This window comes from Ovis aries, chromosome 1 (assembly GCF_016772045.2).
Source record: "Ovis aries strain OAR_USU_Benz2616 breed Rambouillet chromosome 1, ARS-UI_Ramb_v3.0, whole genome shotgun sequence".
Lineage (NCBI taxonomy): Eukaryota > Metazoa > Chordata > Mammalia > Artiodactyla > Bovidae > Ovis > Ovis aries.
Window position 1 is genome coordinate 204,771,633 of NC_056054.1, and position 21,405 is coordinate 204,793,037.

Here is a 21,405-nt window from a genome sequence, read left to right on the forward strand (position 1 = left end):
GTCACAAGAGTCAGACACGACAGAGCAACTAAAACAACAACAGAAATAACTAATTGCTGCATGCATAGCACGTGTTTTTTTCTCCTAGTTTTACACAAGTGATAGAATCATAACCACAATTCTTCACATTGTTTTTGTCGCTCATCAATCAGTCTTAATATATGAGTATATATGGGCTGTCTTATTCTTTTTTTAGTGGTTGCATAATAATCCATTAAATGTACATCTGTACAGTTATTCAACCAGTCTCTTTTAAGCAGGTCATTATTTCCAACAAAGAAACAGTAAGTTTCCTTAATCAGACGTTATTTCAAATGTCAATATCTCAGGTGATTTCTAAGAAATAGCTTTGCTAGGTTTGTGAATTTGCAGTTTTGATAACTATTACCAAAGTACTCTGTATAATGGTTGTGCCAATTTTCACTCAATAATAACATTCTCATGCCCCTCACTAATCACAATGTGTAATTAAACATTTTGATATCTGCTGATGTGATATGTATATCATTATAGTTTTAATCTGTATTTCTTTGATTTGCAATAAAGTCAAATGTCTTTTATATTTATTTACATACTTACATTTCCTATTGTGTGTATGGATTTCCCCAGTGACTCAGATGGTAAAGAATCTGCCTGCAATGCAGGAGACCCAGGTTCAATCCCTGGGTTGAGAAGATCCCCGTGGAGAAGGGAATGGCAACCCACTCGAGTATTCTCGCCTGGAGAATCCTAAGGACAGAGGAGCCTGGCCGGCTACAGTCCGTGCGGTCATAAAGAGTAGGACATGACTGAGCGACTAACACATGCACTTCTGTGAACTCCTCATATTCTTCTCTTTTTCCTTTTATACTTGTAGGTTCCCCCCTTAGCTTTACTGAAGTATAACTGACAAATAAAATTGTGTATATTTAACATGTACAATGTGATGATTTGGTATATGTATGCTGCTGCTACTGCTAAGTTGCTTCAGTCGTGTCCGACTCTGTGCGACCCCATAGACGGCAGCCCACCAGGCTCCCCCATCCCTGGGATTCTCCAGGCAAGAACACTGGAGTGGGTTGCCATTTCCTTCTCCAATGCAGGAAAATGAAAAGTGAAAGTGAAGTTGCTCGGTTGTATCTGACTCTTAGCGACCCCATGGACTGCAGCCTACCAGGCTCCTCCGTCCATAGGATTTTCCAGGCAAGAGTGCTGGAGCAGGGTGTCATTGCCTTCTCCATGGTATATGTATACATTGCAAAATTATCACCATATTCAGGTGATGTGAATACTTAAGATCTACCCTCTCAATAAATTTCAAATATACAATATATTATGATTATAGTCACCAAGCTGTACATTAGATCCACAGAGTTTACTCATCTTTTCTTTTCACTGTTCATCTTTTAACTGAAAGTTTGTACACTTTGACCAGCATCTCCTCTTTTTGCCCTGTCCCTCAGCCTCTGGTAACCACCATTCTACTCTCTGTTTCTATGTTTGACTTTTTTTTTTTTTAATTCCAAATGTAAGTGAGATCATACAGTATTTATCTTTACCTGGTTCATAACATAATGTCCTCCAGGCTCATCCATGCTGTTGCAAATGGCAGAATTTCTTTCTTGAGGTTGAATTATATTTCTCTGCCATGTGTGAGTATGTGTGTGAGTGTATAATCTTTATTCATTCACCTAGTTGACAAAATACTTAGGTTCCACATCTGGGCTATGGTGAATGATGCTGCAATAAAGGTGGTAGTGCAAATATATCCTCAAGATTGATTTTGTTTCCTTGATATATATTTCCAGAAGTGAGATTGCTGAATAATATGGTGGTTCTATTTTTAAATTTCTGGGGAATCTGAGTAGTTTCCACAATGACTCTCCAATTTACTCTCCCATCAACAGTGTACAAATGTTCCATTTTCTCCACATCTTCACTAATACTTGTTATCTTTTGTCTCTTTGATAATAGCCATCCTAATGGGTGATAACTTTTTGTGGTTCCAATTTGCATTTCACTCATGATTCGTGATGCTGAGCACCATTTCATGTAGGTGTTAGGTATTTGTATGTTTTCTTTGGGGAAAATATCTGTTTGGGTCCTTTCACAATTTTTAATTGGATCATTTGGTTTTTGCTATTGAATTGTATATTTTAGATATTAATTCCTGTCAGACATATGGTTTGCAAATATATTTTCCTATTCAGCAGGATGCCTCTTTATTTGTTGATTTTTTCTTTTGCTGATGAAGCTTTTAGCTTGATGTTTTCCCAACTTCATTTTTGCCTTTGTTGCCATTGATTTTGGTTTCATATCTAAAAAATCATTGCCAAGTCCAACGTCAAGAAGCATTTTCCCTATGTTTTCTTCTAGTAATGTAAGGTGGGTCCAGTTTCATTCTTTTGTATATAGACATCCAGGTTTCCCAGTAGTGTTTACTGAAGGGACTATCCTTTCCCCACTGGATGTAGTTGGTACCCTTGTCAAAGCTTAGTTGGTCATATATTCTGGGCTCTCTATTCTGTCCCCTTGGTCTCTTCATATTCTTTGCAGTTTTTCTCTTGCATTATAGATTTTTTTTTTCCTTATTGATTTGTAGGAGTTATTTGTGTATTAAGGAAAGTACCCCTCCATCTGTGATAAGTTATATAATTGTTCCCAGTTTATTTTGGGGGGGGGGTATGTATGCTTTGCTGTGGAGATTTTCAAAATGATTATGTATTAAATAGTTGAATTTATCAATTCTTTCTCTGTTATAGTTTCTGAGTGTTGTGTTACACTTAGAAAAACCTTTCCTTCCTTAAGATATCCCTTGATATCTTCTAACACTTTTATCCTTTCATCTTTTGTGTTAAATCTTTTATCCATTTGGAACTTATTTTGGTGTTAGATGTGAGGAGTGAGTAGAGATTCAACTTTTTTTTTCTCCTAGAGGATTTGCCACTTGTCCCAATACCACTCTCGAATTATTGAGTCTTAAAATCTAGAATGAACATTGCATTTTATCAAAGATCTATTAAGCAACTGTGAACATGATATGATTGTTTCTCTTTTAAGCTATTAAGATTAATTACTTGTATTAATATTGACTCTTTCTACATTTCTGAGATAAATCTTACTCATCATGGCATATTACTCTTTTCTTATGCTACCAGATACCTTGTGTTGCTGTTCAGTTGCTCAGTCATGTCCAACTCTTTGCAACCCCATGGACTGTGGAAGGCCAGGCTTCCCTGTCCTTCACTATTTGCTCAAACTCATGTCCATTGAGTTGATGATGCCAACCAACCATCTCATCCACTGTCTCCCCCTTCTCCTCCTGCCCTCAATATTTCTCAGTATAAAGATCTTTTCCAATGAGTCGGCTCTTTGTATCAGGTGGTCAAAGTATTTGAACTTCAGCTTTAGCATCAGTCCTTTCAATGAATATTCAGGGTAGATTTCCTTTTGGATTGATTGATTTGATCTCCTTGCTGTCCAAGGGACTCTCAAGAGTCTTCTCCAGCACCACAGCTTGAAAACATCAATTCTTTGGTGCTTAGCTTTCTTTATGCTCCAACTTTCACATCTGTACATGACTACTGGAAAAACCATAGCTTTGACTATATGGATCTTTGTTGGCAAAGTAATGTCTCTGTTTTTTAATATGCTGTCTAGGTTTGTCGTAGCTTTTCTTCCAAGGAGCAAGTGTCTTTCAATTTTATGGCTGCAGTCTCCATCCACAGTAATTTTGGAGCCCAAGAAAATAGTCTGTTATCATTTCCACTGTTTCCGCATCTATTTGCCATGAAGTGGTGGGACCAGATGCCATGATCTTAGTTTTCTGAATTTTTAGTTTTAACTCAGCTTTTTCACTCTCCTCTTTCACTTTCATCAAGAGGTTCTTTACTTCCTCTTTGCTTTCTGCCATTAGGGTGGTGTCATCTGCTTATCTGAGGTTATTGAAATTTCTCACATTACTATTGATTCCAGCCTGAGCTTCATCCAGCCCAGCATTTCACATAATGTACTATGCATAGAAGTTAAGTAAGCAGGGTGACAATATACAGCCTTGTCGTATTTCTTTTCCAGTTTTGAGCTAGTCCACTGTTCCATGTCCAGTTCTAACTGTTGCTTCTTCACCTACATACAGACTTCTCAGGAGGCAGGTAAAGTGGTCTGGTATTCCCATCTCTTTAAGAATTTCCACAGTTTGTTGTGAGTGGTAAAGAATCTGCCTTCCAGTGCAGGAGACATAAGAGATGTGGGTTTGATCCCTGGGCTGGGAAGATCCCCTTGAGGAGGGCTTCACAACCCACTCCAGTATTCTTGCCTGGAGAATCCCGTGGACAGAGGAGTATGGTAAGCTACACTCCATAGGGACTCGAAGAGTTGCACATGACTGAAGCGACTTAGCACGCATGCAGGCACAAAGGCTTTAGTGTAGTCAATGAAGCAGAAGTAGATATTTTTCTGGAATTCCCTTGCTTTTTCTATGATCCAATTGATGTTGGCAATTTGATCTCTGGTTCTTTTGCCTTTTCTAAATTCAGCTTGTACATCTGGAAGTTCTCACATACTGTTGAAGCTTAGCTTGAAGGATTGTGAGCATTACCTTGCTAGATACTTACCAGACACTTTAGTTGGTAATACACTTTGGGTTTTTCTATTATTATTCACAAGTGAGGAAACTGAACTATAGTTGCGTGTGCTATTTTTGTTAGTTTTTGGTAACAATATTATGCTCATTTCATAAAAACGTCAGGTCGATTTATTCCTCTCCCTTGGCTCTTGTTTTATCACAACAAAAACTTAGAGTGATGTACTAAACAATTTAAAACAACAGACAAGCTACAATTCAGTTCAGTTCAACCAAACAGATATTTTACTAGACAGACACTCTGAAGGGGGCACTCCTTATCCTTCCTGATGATCAAGCTGCTTGGTGTCCCCCTTTAATACTTTCAGTCTTCTCCTTTTAATTATGCCAGTGCAAAGCAGGGCTTATATCCACCATCAATCAATGAAAGGGAATGCAAAGAGCATGTGCTCAAGGCCGATTGACAATTAACAGCATGCTGTGTTGTTTATGTCTTCCTATGTGTCTTCACATAATTCAGTCTGTTATAATTAGATGTGCAATATTCATGAGCCCTTCAGTTCAGTTCAGTTCAGTTCAGTCGCTCAGTCGTGTCCGACTCTTTGCAACCCCACGAATCTCAGCACGCCAGGCCTCCCTGTCCATCACCAACTCCTGGAGTTCACTCAGACTCATGTCCATCAAGTCGGTGATGCCATCCAGCCATCTCATCCTCTGTCGTCCCCTTCTCCTCCTGCCCCCAATCCCTCCCAGCATCAGAGTCTTTTCCAATAAGTCAACTTTTCGCATGAGATGGCCAAAGTACTGGAGTTTCAGCTTCAGCATCATTCCCTCCAAAGAAATCCCAGGGCTGATCTCCTTCAGAATGGACTGGTTGGATCTCCTTGCAGTCCAAGGGACTCTCAAGAGTCTTCTCCAACACCACAATCCAAAAGCATCAATTCTTCGGCGCTCAGCTTTCTTCACAGTCCAACTCTCACATCCATACATGACCACTGGAAAAACCACAGCCTTGACTAGATGGACATTTGTTGGCAAAGTAATGTCTCTGCTTTTCAATATGCTATCCAGGTTGGTCATAACTTTCCTTCCAAGGAGTAAGCGTCTTTTAATTTCATGGCCCTTAATGGACTCCTAACTGCCTAACTGCCTAAGGTTACTTGGTGAAGCCCCCATGGTTATTTGGTATTCATTGTGTACCCAGGGTGCTTGTGTAGAGTTGAGAAGTCTCTGCTCTCTGGTATTTTGTAGCATATCTATGAGCTCTCCTGGGTGTGTCTGGGATAGAGTTTAGAGATCAGCTTAAATAGCTTTCAGCCAGGCCTCCCCTCAGTTGCTCATGTCTAAGCTTCCTACATAACAACTAGAGTTTGGAAGACTTCCAATTTTTTCTTTGTTATGGGTCAGTACTTGGATGCAATCTCAAAACTGACAGAATGATCTCTGTTCCTTTCCAAGGCAAACCATTCAATATCACGGTAGTCCAAGTGTATGTCCTGATCAGTAATGCTGAAGAAGCTGGAGTTGAACAGTTCTTGTCAGTCTTGACCTACAAGACCTTCTAGAACTAACACCCAAAAGGAAGTCCTTTTCATTATAGGGGACTGGTATGCAAAAGTAGGAAGTCAAGAAATACCTGGCTGCTGCTGCTGCTGCTGCTGCTGCTAATTCGCTTCACTCGAGTCCGACTCTGTGCGACCCCATAGCCATCAGCCCGCCAGGCTCCACCGTCCGTGGGATTCTCCGGGCAAGAACACTGGAGTGGGTTGCCATTTCCTTCTCCAATTCATGAAAGTGAAACGGGAAAGTGAAGTTGCTCAGTTGGGTCCTACTCTTAGCGAAACCATGGACTGTAGCCCATCCATGGCTCCTCCATCCATGGGATTTTCCAGGCAGAAATAACTGGAGTAACAGGCAAATTGGGCCTTGGAGTACAGAATGAAACAGACCAAAGGCTAATAGAGTTTTGCCAAGAGAACACACTGGTCACAGCAAACACCATCTTCCAAAAACACAAGAGAAGACTCTACACGTGGACATCACCAGATTGTCAATATGAAATCAGATTGATTATATTATTTGCAGCCAAAGATGGAGAAGCTCTATACAGTCAGCAAAGACAAGAACGGGAGCTGATTGTGGTTCAGCTAGCTCATGAACTCCTTACTGTCAAATTCAGACTTAAATTGAAGAAAGTAGGGAAAACCACTAGACCATTCAGGTATGACCTAAATCAAATCCCTTACAATTATACAGTAGAAGTGACAAGTAGAGTCAAGGGATTAGATGTGATAGACAGAGTGCCTGATGAACTATGGATGGAGGTTCATGACATTGTATAGGAGACAGGGATCAAGACCATCCCCAAGAGAAATAAATACAACAAAGAAAAACGGCTGTCCGAGGAGGCCTTACAAATAGCTGTGAAAAGAAGAGAAGCGAAAAACAATGGAGAAAAGGAAAGATATTCCCATTCGAATGCAGAGTTCCAAAGAATAATGAGACATAAGAAAGCCTTCCTCAGTGATCAATGCAAAGAAATAGAGGAAAACAATAGAATGGGAAACACAAGATCTCTTTAAGAAAATTAGAGATACCAAGGGAACATTTCATGCACAGATGGGCTCGATAAAGGACAGAAATGGTATGGACCTAATAGAAGCAGAGGATATTAAGAAGAGGTGGCAAGAATACACAGAAGAACTGTACAAAAAAGATCTTCATGACCCAGATAATCATGATGGTGTGATCACTCACCCAGAGCCAGACATCCAAGAATGCAAAGTCAAGTGGGTCTTAGGAAGCATCACTACGAACAAAGCTAGTGGAGGTGATGGAATTCCGGTTGAGCTGTTTCAAATCCTGAAAGATGATGCCATGAAAGTGCTGCACTCAGTATGCCAGCAAATTTGGAAAACTCAGCAGTGGCCACAGGACTGGAAAAGGTCAGTTTTCATTCTAATCCCAAAGAAAGGCAATGACAAAGAACGTTCAAACTACCATAAAATTGCACTCATCTCAACACTAGTAAAGTAATGCTCAAAATTCTCCAAGCCAGGCTTCAGCAGTATGTGAACTGTGAACTTCCAGATGTTTAAGCTGGTTTTAGAAAAGTCAGAGGAACCAGAGATCAAATTGCCAACATCCGCTGGATTATCAAAAAAGCAAGAAAGTTCCAGAAAAACATCTATTTCTGCTTTATTGACTACGCCAAAGTCTTTGACTGTGTGGATCACAATAAACTGTGGAAAATTCTTAAAGAGATAGGAATACCAGACCACTAGACCTGCCTCTTGAGAAATCTGTATGCAGGTCAGGAAGAAGCAGTTAGAACTGGACATGGAACAACAGACTGGTTCCAAATAGGAAAAGGAGTACGTCAAGGCTGTATATTGTCACCCTGCTTATTTAACTTACATGCAGAGTACATCATGAGAAATGCTGGGCTGGAGGAAGCACAAGCTGGAATCAAGATTGCTGGGAGAAATTCAGTAACCTAGATATGCAGATGACACCACCCTTATGGCAGAAAGTGAAGAACTAAAGAGCCTCTTGATGAAAGTGAAAGAGGAGAGTGAAAAAGTTGGCTTAAAGCTCAACATTCAGAAAACTAAATCATGGCATCTGGTCCCATCACTTCACGGCAAATAGATGGGGAAACAGTGGAAACAGTGGCAGACTATTTTTCAGGGCTCTGAAATCACTGCAGATGGTAACTGCAGCCATGAAATTTAAGATACTTGCTCCTTGTAAGAAAAGCTATGACCAACCTAGATAGCATATTAAAAAGCAGAGATTACTTTACCAACAAAGGTCTGTCTAGTCAAAGCCATGGTTTTTCCAGTAGTCATGTATGGATGTGAGAGTTGGACTATAAACAAAGCTGAGTGCCAAATAATTGATGCTTTTGGACTGTAGTGTTGGAAAAGACTAAGTCCTTTGGACTGCAAGGAGATCCAATCAGTCCATCCTAAAGGAAATCAGTCCTGAATATTCATTGGAAGGACTGATGTTGAAGCTGAAACTCCAATACTTTGGCCACCTGATGTGAAGAACTGACTCATTGGAAAATACCCTGATTTGGGGAAAAATTGAGGGTGGGAGGAGAAGGCAATAGCAGAGAATGAGATGGTTGGATGGCATCACTGACTGGATGGACATGAGCTTGAGTAAACTCTGGGAGTTGGTCATGGACAGGGAGGCCTGGCTTGCTTCAGTCCATGGGGTCGCAAAGAATTGGAGGACACGACTGAGTGACTGAACTGATCTGAACTGAACTGATGGATCAGACTCAATAGCATTAAGGTCAACTAATATTCAGCATTTTGTTGGCCTTTTCCTGTAAGATAAGGTGAGTCACATGTTTTGGGAGTGGAAATGAAGGTAGTAGGAACATTAAGTCTTTGATAATATTCTCTCGTTCTTCTATGATATTGCTTTTACTTAGATTTTTGACCTTGGACCTGTTTCAGTACATTGCATTTTCTTGTCTTAAATATCATCCAGTTCATAGAGGTTTTCAAACTTTGATAAAAATTGAGCAAAATAGTCTCTTACAAATTTTTTTCCTATACCTGCAGCTCTCCCTCACTTAAAAAAAATCATAGCATGTGTAGTTTTCCCCCTTTACTTCTAATTATTTAACAATTTTTATTGATTTATTTGAACATCTGGACTTAGTGCTTCTCTAGTTCAGTTCAGTCGCTCAGTCGTGTCTGACTCTTTGCGACCCCACGAACCGCAGCATGCTAGGCCTCCCTGTCCATCACCAACTGCCGGAGTCTACCCAAACCCATGTTCATTGAGGCGGTGATGCCATCCAACCATCTCATCCTCTGTCATCCCCTTCTCCTACTGCCCCCAATCCCTCCCAGCATCGGGGTCTTTTCAAATGAGTCAGCTCTCCGCATTAGGGGGCCAAAGTATTGGAGTTTCAGCTTCAACATCAGTCCTTCCAATGAACACCCAGGACTGATCTCCTTCAGGATGGACTGGTTGGATCTCCTTGCAGTCCAAGGAAATTTCAAAAGTCTTCTCCAGCACTACAATTCAAAAGCATCAATTCTTTGGCACTCAGCTTTGTTTATAGTCCAACTCTCACATCCATACATGACTACTGGAAAAACCATAGTCTCGACTAGATGGACATTTGTTGACAAAGTAACGTCTCTGCTTTTTAATATGCTGTCTAGGTTGGTTATAACTTTTCTTACTAGGAGTAAGCGTTTTAAATTTCATGGCTGCAGTCACCATCTGCAGTGATTTTGAAGGCCCCTAAAATAAAGTCTGCCACTGTTTCCACTGTTTCCCCATCTATTTCCCATGAAGTGATGGGACCAGATGCCATGATCTTCGTTTTCTGAATGTTGAGCTTTAAGCCAACTTTTTCACTCTCCTCTTTCACTTTCATCAAGAGGCTTTTTAGTTCCTCTTCACTTTCTGCCATAAGGGTGGTGTCATCTGCACATCTGAGGTTATTGATATTTCTCCCAGCAATCTTGATTCCAGCTTGTGCTTCCTCCAGCCCAGCATTTCTCATGATGTACTCTGCATGTAAGTTAAATAAGCAGGGTGACAATATACAGCCTTGACGTACTCCTTTTCCTATTTGGAACCAGTCTGTTGTTCCATGTCCAGTTCTAACTGTTGCTTCCTGACCTGCCTACAGGCTTGGATAGTAGTTTTTTTAAAATTCATTTATTTCTTTCTTTTAATCTTTACTAATGACTTAATTCTGCTCTGCTTATGTATTTTTTTTCTAACCCTTGAATAGGATGGCTTACTTTCACTATAATCTTCCTATAATCGTGTGTTTTAGCTATCTCAAATAAGCATCTATATGTAGTCTTTCAGTACTTTTACTTCCTAGATATTCTTCATTTCGGTTCTGACTTTCTCTTTTCAACAATTAAAACACTTTTTTAAAAGTTTAGGTTGTTTAAATTTTAGCTAATTATCTATTTATTTTAACCGTTCTCGAGACCACTAGAGAATTTTACCTTGCTCTCCACTCCATTTGACTTTTTTTCATGATTCTGCCTCTCCAGCTTCCGCGCGGTTTTAATAATAAAAGTCAGGAGGAGGGTTCCAGAACCAAGGAACGCCGAGGTCCAAAAGAAGGGACAGCAAGCCGGATTCCAGAGTAACTGAGGACGCAGCTTATCCCTTCACGAACTAGTGCAAAGGGCGGAGAAGCGGTGACCACACCCACGCGGCACAAGACCCGACTGGCCAATCGCCGCCCCCAAGCCCTGCTCTGTTCTTTGATTGGTTTTGGTGGAAACGCCCCCAACACGCTTCGGGATGCCTATTGCTTGGCTTTGATTTGTACGGTGGCCGGCGGAGGACAAGAGGGCTGCGCAGCTGCGACAAGTATTTGTAGTGAGGGGGCCGCAGCTCGTAGCTTAAGGCGTCAGAGAGCGGCGCGGCTGAGGGACATGGCGGCGGCCTCTGCGGTGTCGGTGCTGCTCGTGGCGGCGGAGAGGCACCGGTGGCAGCGAGTCCCGCGCTTGCTGCTGCCGCCGAGGTAACGGCGGGTGGAGGGGCGGTGGGTCATTGTCGCGCCCGGAAGTGAATGGACTCGTGCGCGCTGAGAGGCGCAGAGGAACCAAGGGTCTAGGGGGAGGAAGGACGGAAGAAAAAGTCTAGCCCATCCCGGGGGGATTCCCTTCTTTTTCCCTTCCACACATCCGCTCTTCAGCCTTCTGCCCATTTTGGAGGGGGGTGGAGCTGGGCCCGCCCTCTCCATGCTCCCCTCGCCACAGGGGCAAGAAAAACGCTTGTACGGCTGCTAACCGTTCACACTGCTTTCACTGCTTTCAGTCTGCGGCGAGCTTTGTTATAATCCCGCTTCTGGTGAAGTCCGAAGAAGCCAACGATTTGCCCTAGATTGCACTGCAGCTGTGTGTGTTAGTTGCTCAGTCGTGTCCGACTGTTAGTAAGAAATGGAGCCAAGATGCTAAGGCCTCTTGGAGTTCTTCCCCTTCGCTGAGATAAATCAAGTTAACAACAGCAAATTTATCGTCCAGGGGTCTGAGAGGTTTTGTCAACAGCTTTGTACATATCACGTATGACTCACTCTAGCTAACCTGACTGCTGATGAGTTTCAGGTTTTAAGCTTTGGCGCTTATGGTCAAGAACCCACCTGCCAAAGCATGATCCCTGGTGGGGAAGATCCCCTGGAGGAGGGCACTGGCAACCCACTCCAGTATTCTTGCCTGGAGAATCCCATGGACAGAGGAGCCTGGCAGGCTACAGGCCATAGGGTCTCACAGAGTTGGACTCCACTGAAGCGACTTAGCACGCACCCACAAAATAATTTTTGCAGTGAAGATACCCCCAGGTTTCCCAATAGCAGGCTTCTTTAACTTCCTTTGCCTTCTCTTCGCACCTTCTCTGCTTCCTCGTTTATCATTCTGGAAAGATAGTATAGTTTAAGGACACAGACCTATGCAGTCAGAGTACAGGGGACTCAGCTTTGCTCTTCACTGGGTGTGTGAGTAATCTTGGGCAAGTTATCTACTTCAGTGCATCAGTTTCTTTAGAAGGAGATAATGATACTATCCCTAGAAGAAACAATGCTAGTATCTTGGACTATGCTTATTAAATGAATTAACATTAATGTAAAGAGGCTTAAATAGAATAAATAGAATTAGAACCATTTGTTTATTCTTAAATAGAATCTGATGCATATGAATCTATCCATAGAGGTAGCCTTTGCAGACTCAGTGAGTTAAGTCTCAAGATTTTTTTCCTTTTATTGTCCCAACGTTACTGTATATATGTAGATTTTCAGTTATTTAATTGTGTGGGACTAGCCCCAGAGTAAAATATGATGGTGAAAGCAATGTTAGTGATCTTCTCTTTCTCCTGATTTTTTCTTAAGTTTCTGGGGCTCTTCAGGATATCACACAGACTCATTTTCTCTCACTTCCCTCTCCCTCTCAAATTTTCAGGTATTAGGTATAGAACTATTCTCAAATAGTTGTCACCCTGGAAAATGTTAGAGTTGTTAATGGCATGCAGAACTAAAAATCTTATCAGTATTTAGGGTGTTTACATGTCTTTTTTTTTTTTTTTTTTAAAGAATTGAGATTTCATTCTAAGTGACACAGGGAAACAATTGGAGGAGGAATCGAGCAGGGAGTGCCATGGTCTGATTTATTTATTTGTTATTTTATAGAGATTTTAAGTTTTTAAAAAATATTTATTTGGCTGGGCCAGGTCTTAGTTGCAACATGCAGAATCTTTTAGTTGGAGCAATGCGGAATCTAGTTCCCTGCTGCTGCTGCTAAGTCACTTCAGACGTGTCCGACTCTATGCGACCCCATAGATGGCAGCCCACCAGGCTCTGCCATCCCTGGGATTCTCCAGGCAAGAACACTGGAGTGGGTTGCCATTTCCTTCTCCAGGGATCAAACCCAGGCCTGTATTGAGAGCGCCAAGTCTTAGCCACTGGACCACCAAGGAAGTCCTTCTTTACATATCTTTTTCTTTTTTTTTAAAATTGGAGGCTAATTTACAATATTGTGGTGGGTTTTGCCATACATTCCCGTGAATCAGCCATGGGTGTACATTTACATATCTTTTTATGTTATGAGTTTGTAGTAACTCAGAAAAGAAATCTAGTCTATTGGTAGAATTTTTTAAGTGAGAATAAACTAGTGTAGAAATTCTTGAATCAGGGTACAATAATCACATGAAGGTAACTTCTTAATGTTTTTTAAGCCATTTTAAATTGTAAATGGTGAAAAATGGAGTAGACCAGTCAGAATGTTGTTGGGGTAGAAGATTTTAGTTAAAAGTGATGTGTGTGGGGTCTACACTGGGAAATGGCAGAAGAAGAATTTAGTTCATCAATGTCCTTAAAACAGAATCAGAGTCTTAGCTGGATTTATCAAAAAATTGCAATTTTATAGACACTTGTCCAGGACAGGCCTTGAATCTTATCAGTAAACCTATCTGAAGACTGTGATAGGAAGAGACTTTGATCCTGGCCTCACTGCTGAAGCTCAAGAAAGCTGTCAGGTGATTGGAAAAATGTTGGAAAGCAGTAACCTCCTGAGAAAACCGTCTTGTGGAACTCAAGTGCCAAAGCTATGGGTCTTCCCAGGAACCCTTCATGGATGTCAGCTTCTGACTGAGTGTGCATCAGAGGGCAATGAGTGTCTGGTCCTCCACTCTAACATCTAGCTTCCTGCATCTCTACCCCAGTGAAAGGCTAGTCCTATTCAATTACATTTCTATACATACTATTGATATATGTATATGCTACACATGAGTTACACAGTATCTAATATCAGTTCAGTTCAGTCACTCAGTCGTGTCTGACACTTTGCGACCCCATGGACTGCAGCACTCTAGGCTTCATTGTCCATCACCAACTCCCAGAGCCTACTCAAACTCACATCCATCGAGTTGGTGATGCCATCCAACATCTCATCCTCAGCCATCCCCTTCTCCTGCCTTCAGTCTTTCCCAGTATCAGGATCTTTCCAACGAGTCAGTTCTTTGCATCAGGTGGCCAAAGTATTGGGGTTTCATCGTCCTTCCAATGAATATTCAGGACTGATTTCTTTTAGGATTGACTGGTTTGATCTTCCTGCTGTCCAAGGGACTCTCAAGAGTCTTCTCCAACATCACAGTTCAAAAGCATCAACTCTTCGGCGCTCAGGTTTCTTTATAGTCCAACTCTTTAGATTTAAGGACTAGATCTGATAGTGCCATATGAACAATGGACAGAGGTTTGTGACATTGTACAGGAGGCAGGGAGCAAGACCATCCCCAAGAAAAAGAAACGGAAAAAGGCCAAATGGCTGTCTGAAGAGGCCTTACAAACATCTGTGAAAAGAAGAGAAGTGAAAAGCAAAGGAGAAAAGGAAAGATATACCCATTTGAATGCAAAGTTCCAAAGAATAGCAAGGAGAGATAAGAAAGCCTTCCTCAGTGATCAATGCAAAGAAATAGAGGAAAGCAATAGAATGGGAAAGACTAGAGAGCACGTCAAGAAAATTAGAGATACCAAGGGAACATTTCATGCAAAGATGGGCTCAATAAAGGACAGAAATGGTATGGGCCTCACAGACGCAGAAAATATTAAGAGGTGGCAAGAATACACAGAAGAACTGTACAAAAAAGATCTTCATGACCCAGATAATCACAATGGTGTGATCACTCACCCAGAGCCAGACATCCTGAAATGCCAAGTCAAGTGGGTCTTAGGAAGCATCACTATGAACAAAGCTAGTGGAGGTGATGGAATTCTAGTTGAGCTGTTTCAAATCCTAAAAGGTGATTCTGTGAAAGTGTTGCACTCAATATGCCAGCAAATTTGGAAAACTCAGCAGTGGCCACAGGACTGGAAAAAGTCAGTTTTCATTCCAATCCCAAACAGAGGCAATGCCAAAGAATGTTCGAACTACCACACAATTCCACTCATTTCACATGCTAGTAAAGTAATGCTCAAAATTCTCCAAGCCAGGCTTCAACAGTACGTGATCCATGAACTTCCAGATGTTCAAGATGGTTTTAGAAAAGGCAGAGGAACCAGAGATCAAATTGCCAACATCCACTGGATCACTGAAAAAGCAAGAGAATTCCAGAAAAACATCTACTTCTGCTTTATTGACTATGCCAAAGCCTTTGACTGTGTGGATTACAACAAACTGGAAAATTCTGAAAGAGATGGGAATACCAGACCATCTGACCTGTCTCCTGAGAAAAATGTATGCAGGTCAGGAAGCAGCAGTTAGAACCGGACATGGAATAACAGACTGGTTCCAAATAGGAAAAGGATTACATCAAAGCTGTATATTGTCATCCTGCTTATTTAACTTATATGCAGAGTATATCATGAGAAACACTGGGCTGAATGAAGCACAAGCTGGAATCAAGATTGCTAGGAGAAGTATCAATAACCTCAGATATGCAGATGACACTACCCTTATGGCAGAAAGTGAAGAAAAACTAAAGAGCCTCTTGATGAAAGTGAAAGTGGAGAGTGAAAAAGTTGGCTTAAAGCTCAACATTCAGAAAACAAAGATCATGGCCTCCAGTCCTATCACTTCATGGCAAATAGATGGAGAAACAGTGGAAACAGTGACAGACTTCATTTTTGGGGGGCTCCAAAATCACTGCAGATGGTGACTGCGGCCATGGAATAAAAAGACGCTTACTCCTTGGAAGGAAAGTTATGACCAACCTAGACAGCATATTAAAAAGCAGAGACATTACTTTACCAACAAAGTTCTGTCTAGTCAAGGCTATGGTTTTTCCAGTAGTCATGTATGGATGTGAGAGTTGGACTGTGAAGAAGGCTGAGTGCCGAAGAATTGATGCTTTTGAACTGTGGTGTTGGAGAAGACTCTTGAGAGTCCCTTGGACTGCAAGGAGATCCAACCAGTCCATCCTAAAGGAGATCAGTCCTGGGTGTTCATTGGAAGGACTGATGTTGAAGCTGAAACTCCAATGCCTGATGCGAACAGCTGACTCATTTGAAAAGACCCTGATGCTGGGAAAGATTAAAGGCAGGAGGAGAAGGGGACGACAGAGAATGAGATGTTTGGATGATGTCACTGACTCAATGGACATGAGTCTGAGTGAACTCCAGGAGTTGGTGATGGACAGGGAGGCCTGGCGTGCTTCAGTCCGTGGAGTCGTAAAGAATCAGACACAGAATCAGTGACTGAACTGAACACTGTCAAAGGCTTTGGCAGTGTCACTAAAGAAGAAGTAGATTTTTTTCTGGAACTCTCTTGCTTTTTCAATGATCTAATGGATGTTGGCAATTTGATCTCTGGTTCCCCTGCCTTTTCTGAATCCAGTTTGAACATTTGGAAGTTCTCAGTTCACATACTGTTGAAATCTGGCTTGGTAAATTTTGAGCATTACTTTGGTATCATAGGAGATGGATGAGTGCAATTGTGCATAGTTTAAACATTCTTAGGTTTCTAATATACGTTGTGCCTTTTTATGGCCTGCCTTGTAAAGGATCTAAAATGGTTAGTTCTTGGGACTTCCTTTTTAATATGCTGTCTAGGTTGGTCATAACTTTCCTTCCAAGGAGTAAGCGTCTTTTTATTCCATGGCTGCAGTCACCATCTGCAGTGATTTTGGAGCCCCCCAAAAATGAAGTCTGTCACTGTTTCCACTGTTTCTCCATCTATTTCCTTGGTGGCCCAGTGGTTAAGAATCTGTACTCCCAATGCAGGGGTCCTAGTTTGGATCCCTGGTTGGGCAACTAGATCCTACATGCTGCAACAAGGACCCAGCACAGCCAAATCCATAAGTAAATATTCCCTTGTTGTCCAGTGATTACAAGACTGCTTCCACTGCAGGGGACATGGTTTCTATTCCTGATTGGGGAAGATCCCCTGTACTTTGTAGTGTGGCCAAAAAAGTAAATAAATAAAATGGTTAGTTCTTTATAAACATAGTTTTCCCAGATCTTCCAGATATGGACAGAAAGGACGAAGGGAGAATTACTTCAGTTTGTTGGTTTCTCAGTGTATTCTTTTTAACTGACACCTAATAGGCATTGTATGAATCTGGCCCGCTTTCTATCAGTTCGTGATTAGTTTCAGTGTTAAGTTACTGTATCAATAGGTATCGTAGAACTTAAAGTTGTTTTCGATATTAATGAACTTCTCCCTGGTTAAGACATAAATCATTAGGCTTCCTGCTTCTCCATTTCTTATTTATATAAAAATTGTTTCTTGAGAGAGTGACAAAAATCTTTGATGTTAATTACCATTGTTGGTGGCTCTGCAAAGCTCAGCCCCTCCTACAAAATCTTTTTCCTTAGTATTTATATACTTTTTTAGGGGGGGGTAATGAAAAAAAGCTTCCCTGGTGGCTCATCTGGTAAAGAATCGGCCTGCAATGCAGGAGACCTGGGTTCAATCCCTGGGTTGGGAAGATCCCCTGGAGAAGGGAACGGCTACCCACTCCAGTATTCTGGCCTGGAGAATTCCATGGACTGTATAGTCCATGGCGTTGCAAAGAGTTAGGACATGACTGAGCAACTTTCACTTCACTTCAATGAAAAAAAGATTGAGAAACACTGATGTAAGTGACTTGCTTGGCGTCACCAGCACTCTTTCTATTGCCTTTGCTCAGCTCGTTCCCTTTATTTCTCTGGGCTTAGTTATGCAAACCTGTCTTACCAGAGGAGTGAATGAGATTAGTATTTTTCCAACTGTAGTTTGATCAATGTTTTATTTAATAAAATGGAATACAACAGGAACTACTGAAACATAGGGAAATTTTTCTTTCTTGAAACCTCTGTGTGTATATTGGATTGTAAAGTTGAACATAATTTTTACTTTGGATTCTAGTGAAAAGAGTTTGGGAAAAAAGCTGAACTGGATGATCTTGAAGTACCTTAGCTTTCTAATTGTCTCTGACTCCAGGCTCTCTTGCCAGACTCAGGAGTGAGCAGAGCAGGTTAGGTGGTCTGGTCAAGGACATGGAGTGCCAGGGAAATCAGTCAGAACTGTAATTTTTGATTTCTAGATTTGTTTTCTTCCTACAAAGAAAATCTTATTAAATCATGCTGTAGGCTTTAGATTTAACTAAGGTCTTATCTGGACTGGATTTCAAGTTTTTAAAAATTGAGATTCTTCTGAAAAAGCAATGACAGATCTTATATATCCTGTTTAATTATAATTCCATTTGGATTCATTTTATAGGGGATGGGCTTGGAAGCAAAGAACAAGGAAGTATGCAACAACCACAGGTACTGACAGTGTCTTCTGTTTGGCTTTGTTTCAGATTGTGAAGTAAGAAAAGGAAAGATTTAATTATTTAATGTGTTCATAATAGAATATTTTTATATACTTAACCCACACTGCTGTGTACAGAGGGATAGAGGCAATGGAGCAGAGTGATGAAGAACTTCACTCATTGTGGAGTGAAGCTAATCTGGGTTCAAATCCTGGAGCTACCATTTCTTTTAGCTGAATTGTTAGCCCAAGTTTGTGTGCCCCACAGACAGTGAGGCCAAATAAACCAAAACATTGAAGTTTAGAGCGGAGAAAGGTTTATTGCAGGGCTTATGCCTCTAAAAGCCCCGAGTTCCCCCAGAAGGGTTTCAGCACAACATCTTTAGAAGTCAGGTGAGGGAGATGGATCTCAGGATATGTGATGAGCTTGTGCACAAGTCTCTGATTGGCTGATGGTGAGGAAATGGTGATGTCACAGGGTGATGTCACATTATCTGTCCTTAGGCTCTAGGAGGCATGGGGTTATGTACTTGTGGTCACCAAATAGTTAACCAGTCCCCCACAGATACTGAAGGACAACTATATTTTGAATTCTCATGCCTTAATTCCCCAGTAATATTTGTATATGGTTTTCATGGTATTTTAAACAGGAAAAAACATTTCCAAGGTCCTCATTGCAAACAGAGGAGAAATTGCCTGCAGGGTGATACGGACAGCCAAAAAAATGGGTGTACAGTCTGTGGCTGTTTATAGTGAGGCCGACAGGAATTCCATGCATGTTGACATGGTACGTTTTTTAAAACCAGAAGTCAAATTTTGTAAGTGACTGTTATTTGTTTATTGTGTCAGTATTTTACTTCTTGGTTGGCAGTTTATATTTGCTAGTGTTAACAGTATCTAAGTAGGTAAGTTCAACCTGCTCAGTAATAATTTATCTTGGTAACCAGACATAACACCAGTGGAACTAAGCTATGTGCTTAGTGGTGCAGTTGACTTGTAGGCAAGGCCCTGTTTCAACAAGGGTTGATTCAGAGAATGTGGCTGACCCACAGATCCCACTGTCAGTGGCGCACGTCCAGATCCTTGATTTACCAGGAGAAGGACTGAGGTCAGACTTAGCAACTGCCACTTACTGGCCAAAGGATCTTGGACAACTCACTTAATGTTTCTGAGCCTTGACTTAACTGTAAATTATAACTGAAAGGACCTTATTCCCCTGAGGTTTGTGATTGTTATTGATTGTTATTAGTTATTAACACCAGACAGAACCCAACCATGGATGAATTTAGCTACTGGCCTTCTTTCTGGCTGCAGCAAGACTCCAAAGACTGACAAATTCCTGGTGACCCGCTTCCCCTGGGTTTTCCACAGTGCACAGCAGGCCCATGCGGCTCTGGCACCTTTCCCCTCAGATTCTATCTGGAACCCATTTTGCTCCATTCCAGCCTCTGAGTCTCCCTTGACCGTCTGTTCTCACCTGATCCCAATTCACAGAGGACGTAGGACTGAGCTTCCTGCCGTAGAACCCACTCACTGCGTCTGCATCCGTCCTCTCCCCGTCCAAGGCCGGTTGTCTTCCTGCGCTATGGAATCCTTCTGTCTCCTACCAAGAATCTTCCAATTTCTCCTTTTCTCACTGTGCACTCTAGATCGTATCACTTTAGATCGTATCATCAACTCCTTTGGTAAAAACTTCCAAAAGTGAGTTTCTAGCCCAGCCTTCCTTTTGAATGTGATCCATGTCTGTCCAGCTCCCCCTGGATGGGCACCAAACCAGTATGTCCGAAATTGAACTCATCACCTTTCATCTCTCTACTGAAGCTGCTTTTCTTACAGACTTGCTTAACCCAGTAGATCGCAATACCATTGCTTATAAAAATAATAATGCCAGAGATTCGGGGGCTGTTTGAATATCTCCCATCCTCATCCCCAGTGTACATCATTCCCCCGGCCCCATCCAGACAATCCCCAGTTGTTGTTAATTCTGCTTCTCAAACATTTCTTTCCACTTCTCTCTGCCCTCTACCACCTGCACCTTAAGTCAAAACTGCTGTCATCTTCACCTGGTCAGATCTGTAGCCTTGTACGTGGTTTGCCTACTTCTACTCTTGACCCCCTCTCACAATATTTTCTGCACTTCAGCCAGATTGTTAGCTTGAAAAGCAGATTTCCATGTTACCCCTATGCAAGGTGGATACTATTCAGTGTCAGTTAATGTGGTTAGAAATTAATTTGCTGATAGAAATGTATGTTAATGACACCATTTCAAAGGGTGATTAACCAGGAGTGATTAAAATGTCATGTCTTTCACCCAACCCTGCAAACACTCCTCTAGATCTCTGTCCAGAGATACACTCATACATGTGCCCCTGGAGTCATGTACAAGATGTTGCTGGCATCCACTTGCCATTATGGCTTGAATGTCTGTTAAGAGGTACCTGATTAAATGAACTAAGTTACCTCCCTACTGTGAACTTTATGCAATTGTTTCAAAAAAATGAGGTAGACATGTGTAGGAGCAAGGAAAGATGTACTGTTAATGAAAAAAGCAATTGCAGACAGTGACTCTAGAGTTTAACCCTATTTGTGTAAAAACAAAAACTAAAACTGTTGGATGGTTATATAAATATGTTCAAATAAATAGGAATGTGAAATGGGAAGATATGTCCCAAATTGATCACAGAGGTTACTTCTGGTCTGCTTCAAGAGATGCTATGATTATGGGACAGTTTTAAGGGACAGTATAAAATAGTTCACAAATGTATAGAAGGAGAATTATCATACTGTAATAATCATAAAACTTCAGGAAACTTTGTAATTTTGTTTCTTGCTGTATTACACCTGTGGTATATTTTGTCTGTTTTCAAACTACGTTTTTGGCATTAACTACATTTAAGGTTACTCTTGTTGCTAATAATAATGCTGTGACTAACGCCTCTTCCTTCCTGACCCAGGGCTCTTTAATTTCACTCTGTGCGTTTTATTCATAAAAAGTCAAGTTTTGGTATCTCATGTAAAAGATTCCGAACTGCCTAATTTTTGTAACATAGACATGAGGTGCTGCTTCTTTCTCAGTTCTTGCATTGTTCTTAGGCAGCCAGCAGTTCTGTACAGTGCACTCAT

The 21,405-nt window shown here is 41.3% G+C and overlaps 1 protein-coding gene and 1 long non-coding RNA gene across 5 annotated transcripts in view; one reads left to right on the forward strand and one right to left on the reverse strand.

Annotated features, from left to right (window-relative positions):
- Window positions 1-10,749, reverse strand: part of LOC121816833 (uncharacterized) — a 39,809-nt gene extending 29,060 nt beyond the window's left edge. Inside the window, exon 1 of the long non-coding RNA XR_006056565.2 lies at window positions 10,561-10,749. This is a non-coding gene — a long non-coding RNA (uncharacterized LOC121816833). The remainder of the gene's footprint in view (window positions 1-10,560) is intronic.
- A 139-nt stretch (window positions 10,750-10,888) lies between these two features.
- Window positions 10,889-21,405, forward strand: part of MCCC1 (methylcrotonyl-CoA carboxylase subunit 1) — a 53,426-nt gene continuing 42,909 nt past the window's right edge. For 2 of the 4 annotated variants that reach the window (XM_027957956.2, XM_042233969.1), the window contains exons 1-3: window positions 10,889-11,087; window positions 18,250-18,296; window positions 18,933-19,069. In XM_027957956.2, coding sequence (XP_027813757.1) covers window positions 10,999-11,087; window positions 18,250-18,296; window positions 18,933-19,069 — 273 coding nt within the window. In that variant the 5' untranslated portion in view covers window positions 10,889-10,998. Of the gene's footprint in view, window positions 11,088-18,249; window positions 18,297-18,932; window positions 19,070-21,405 lie in introns of those variants that run through there. The other 2 variants (XM_027957965.2, XM_012098280.3) reach the window with 2 other exon arrangements.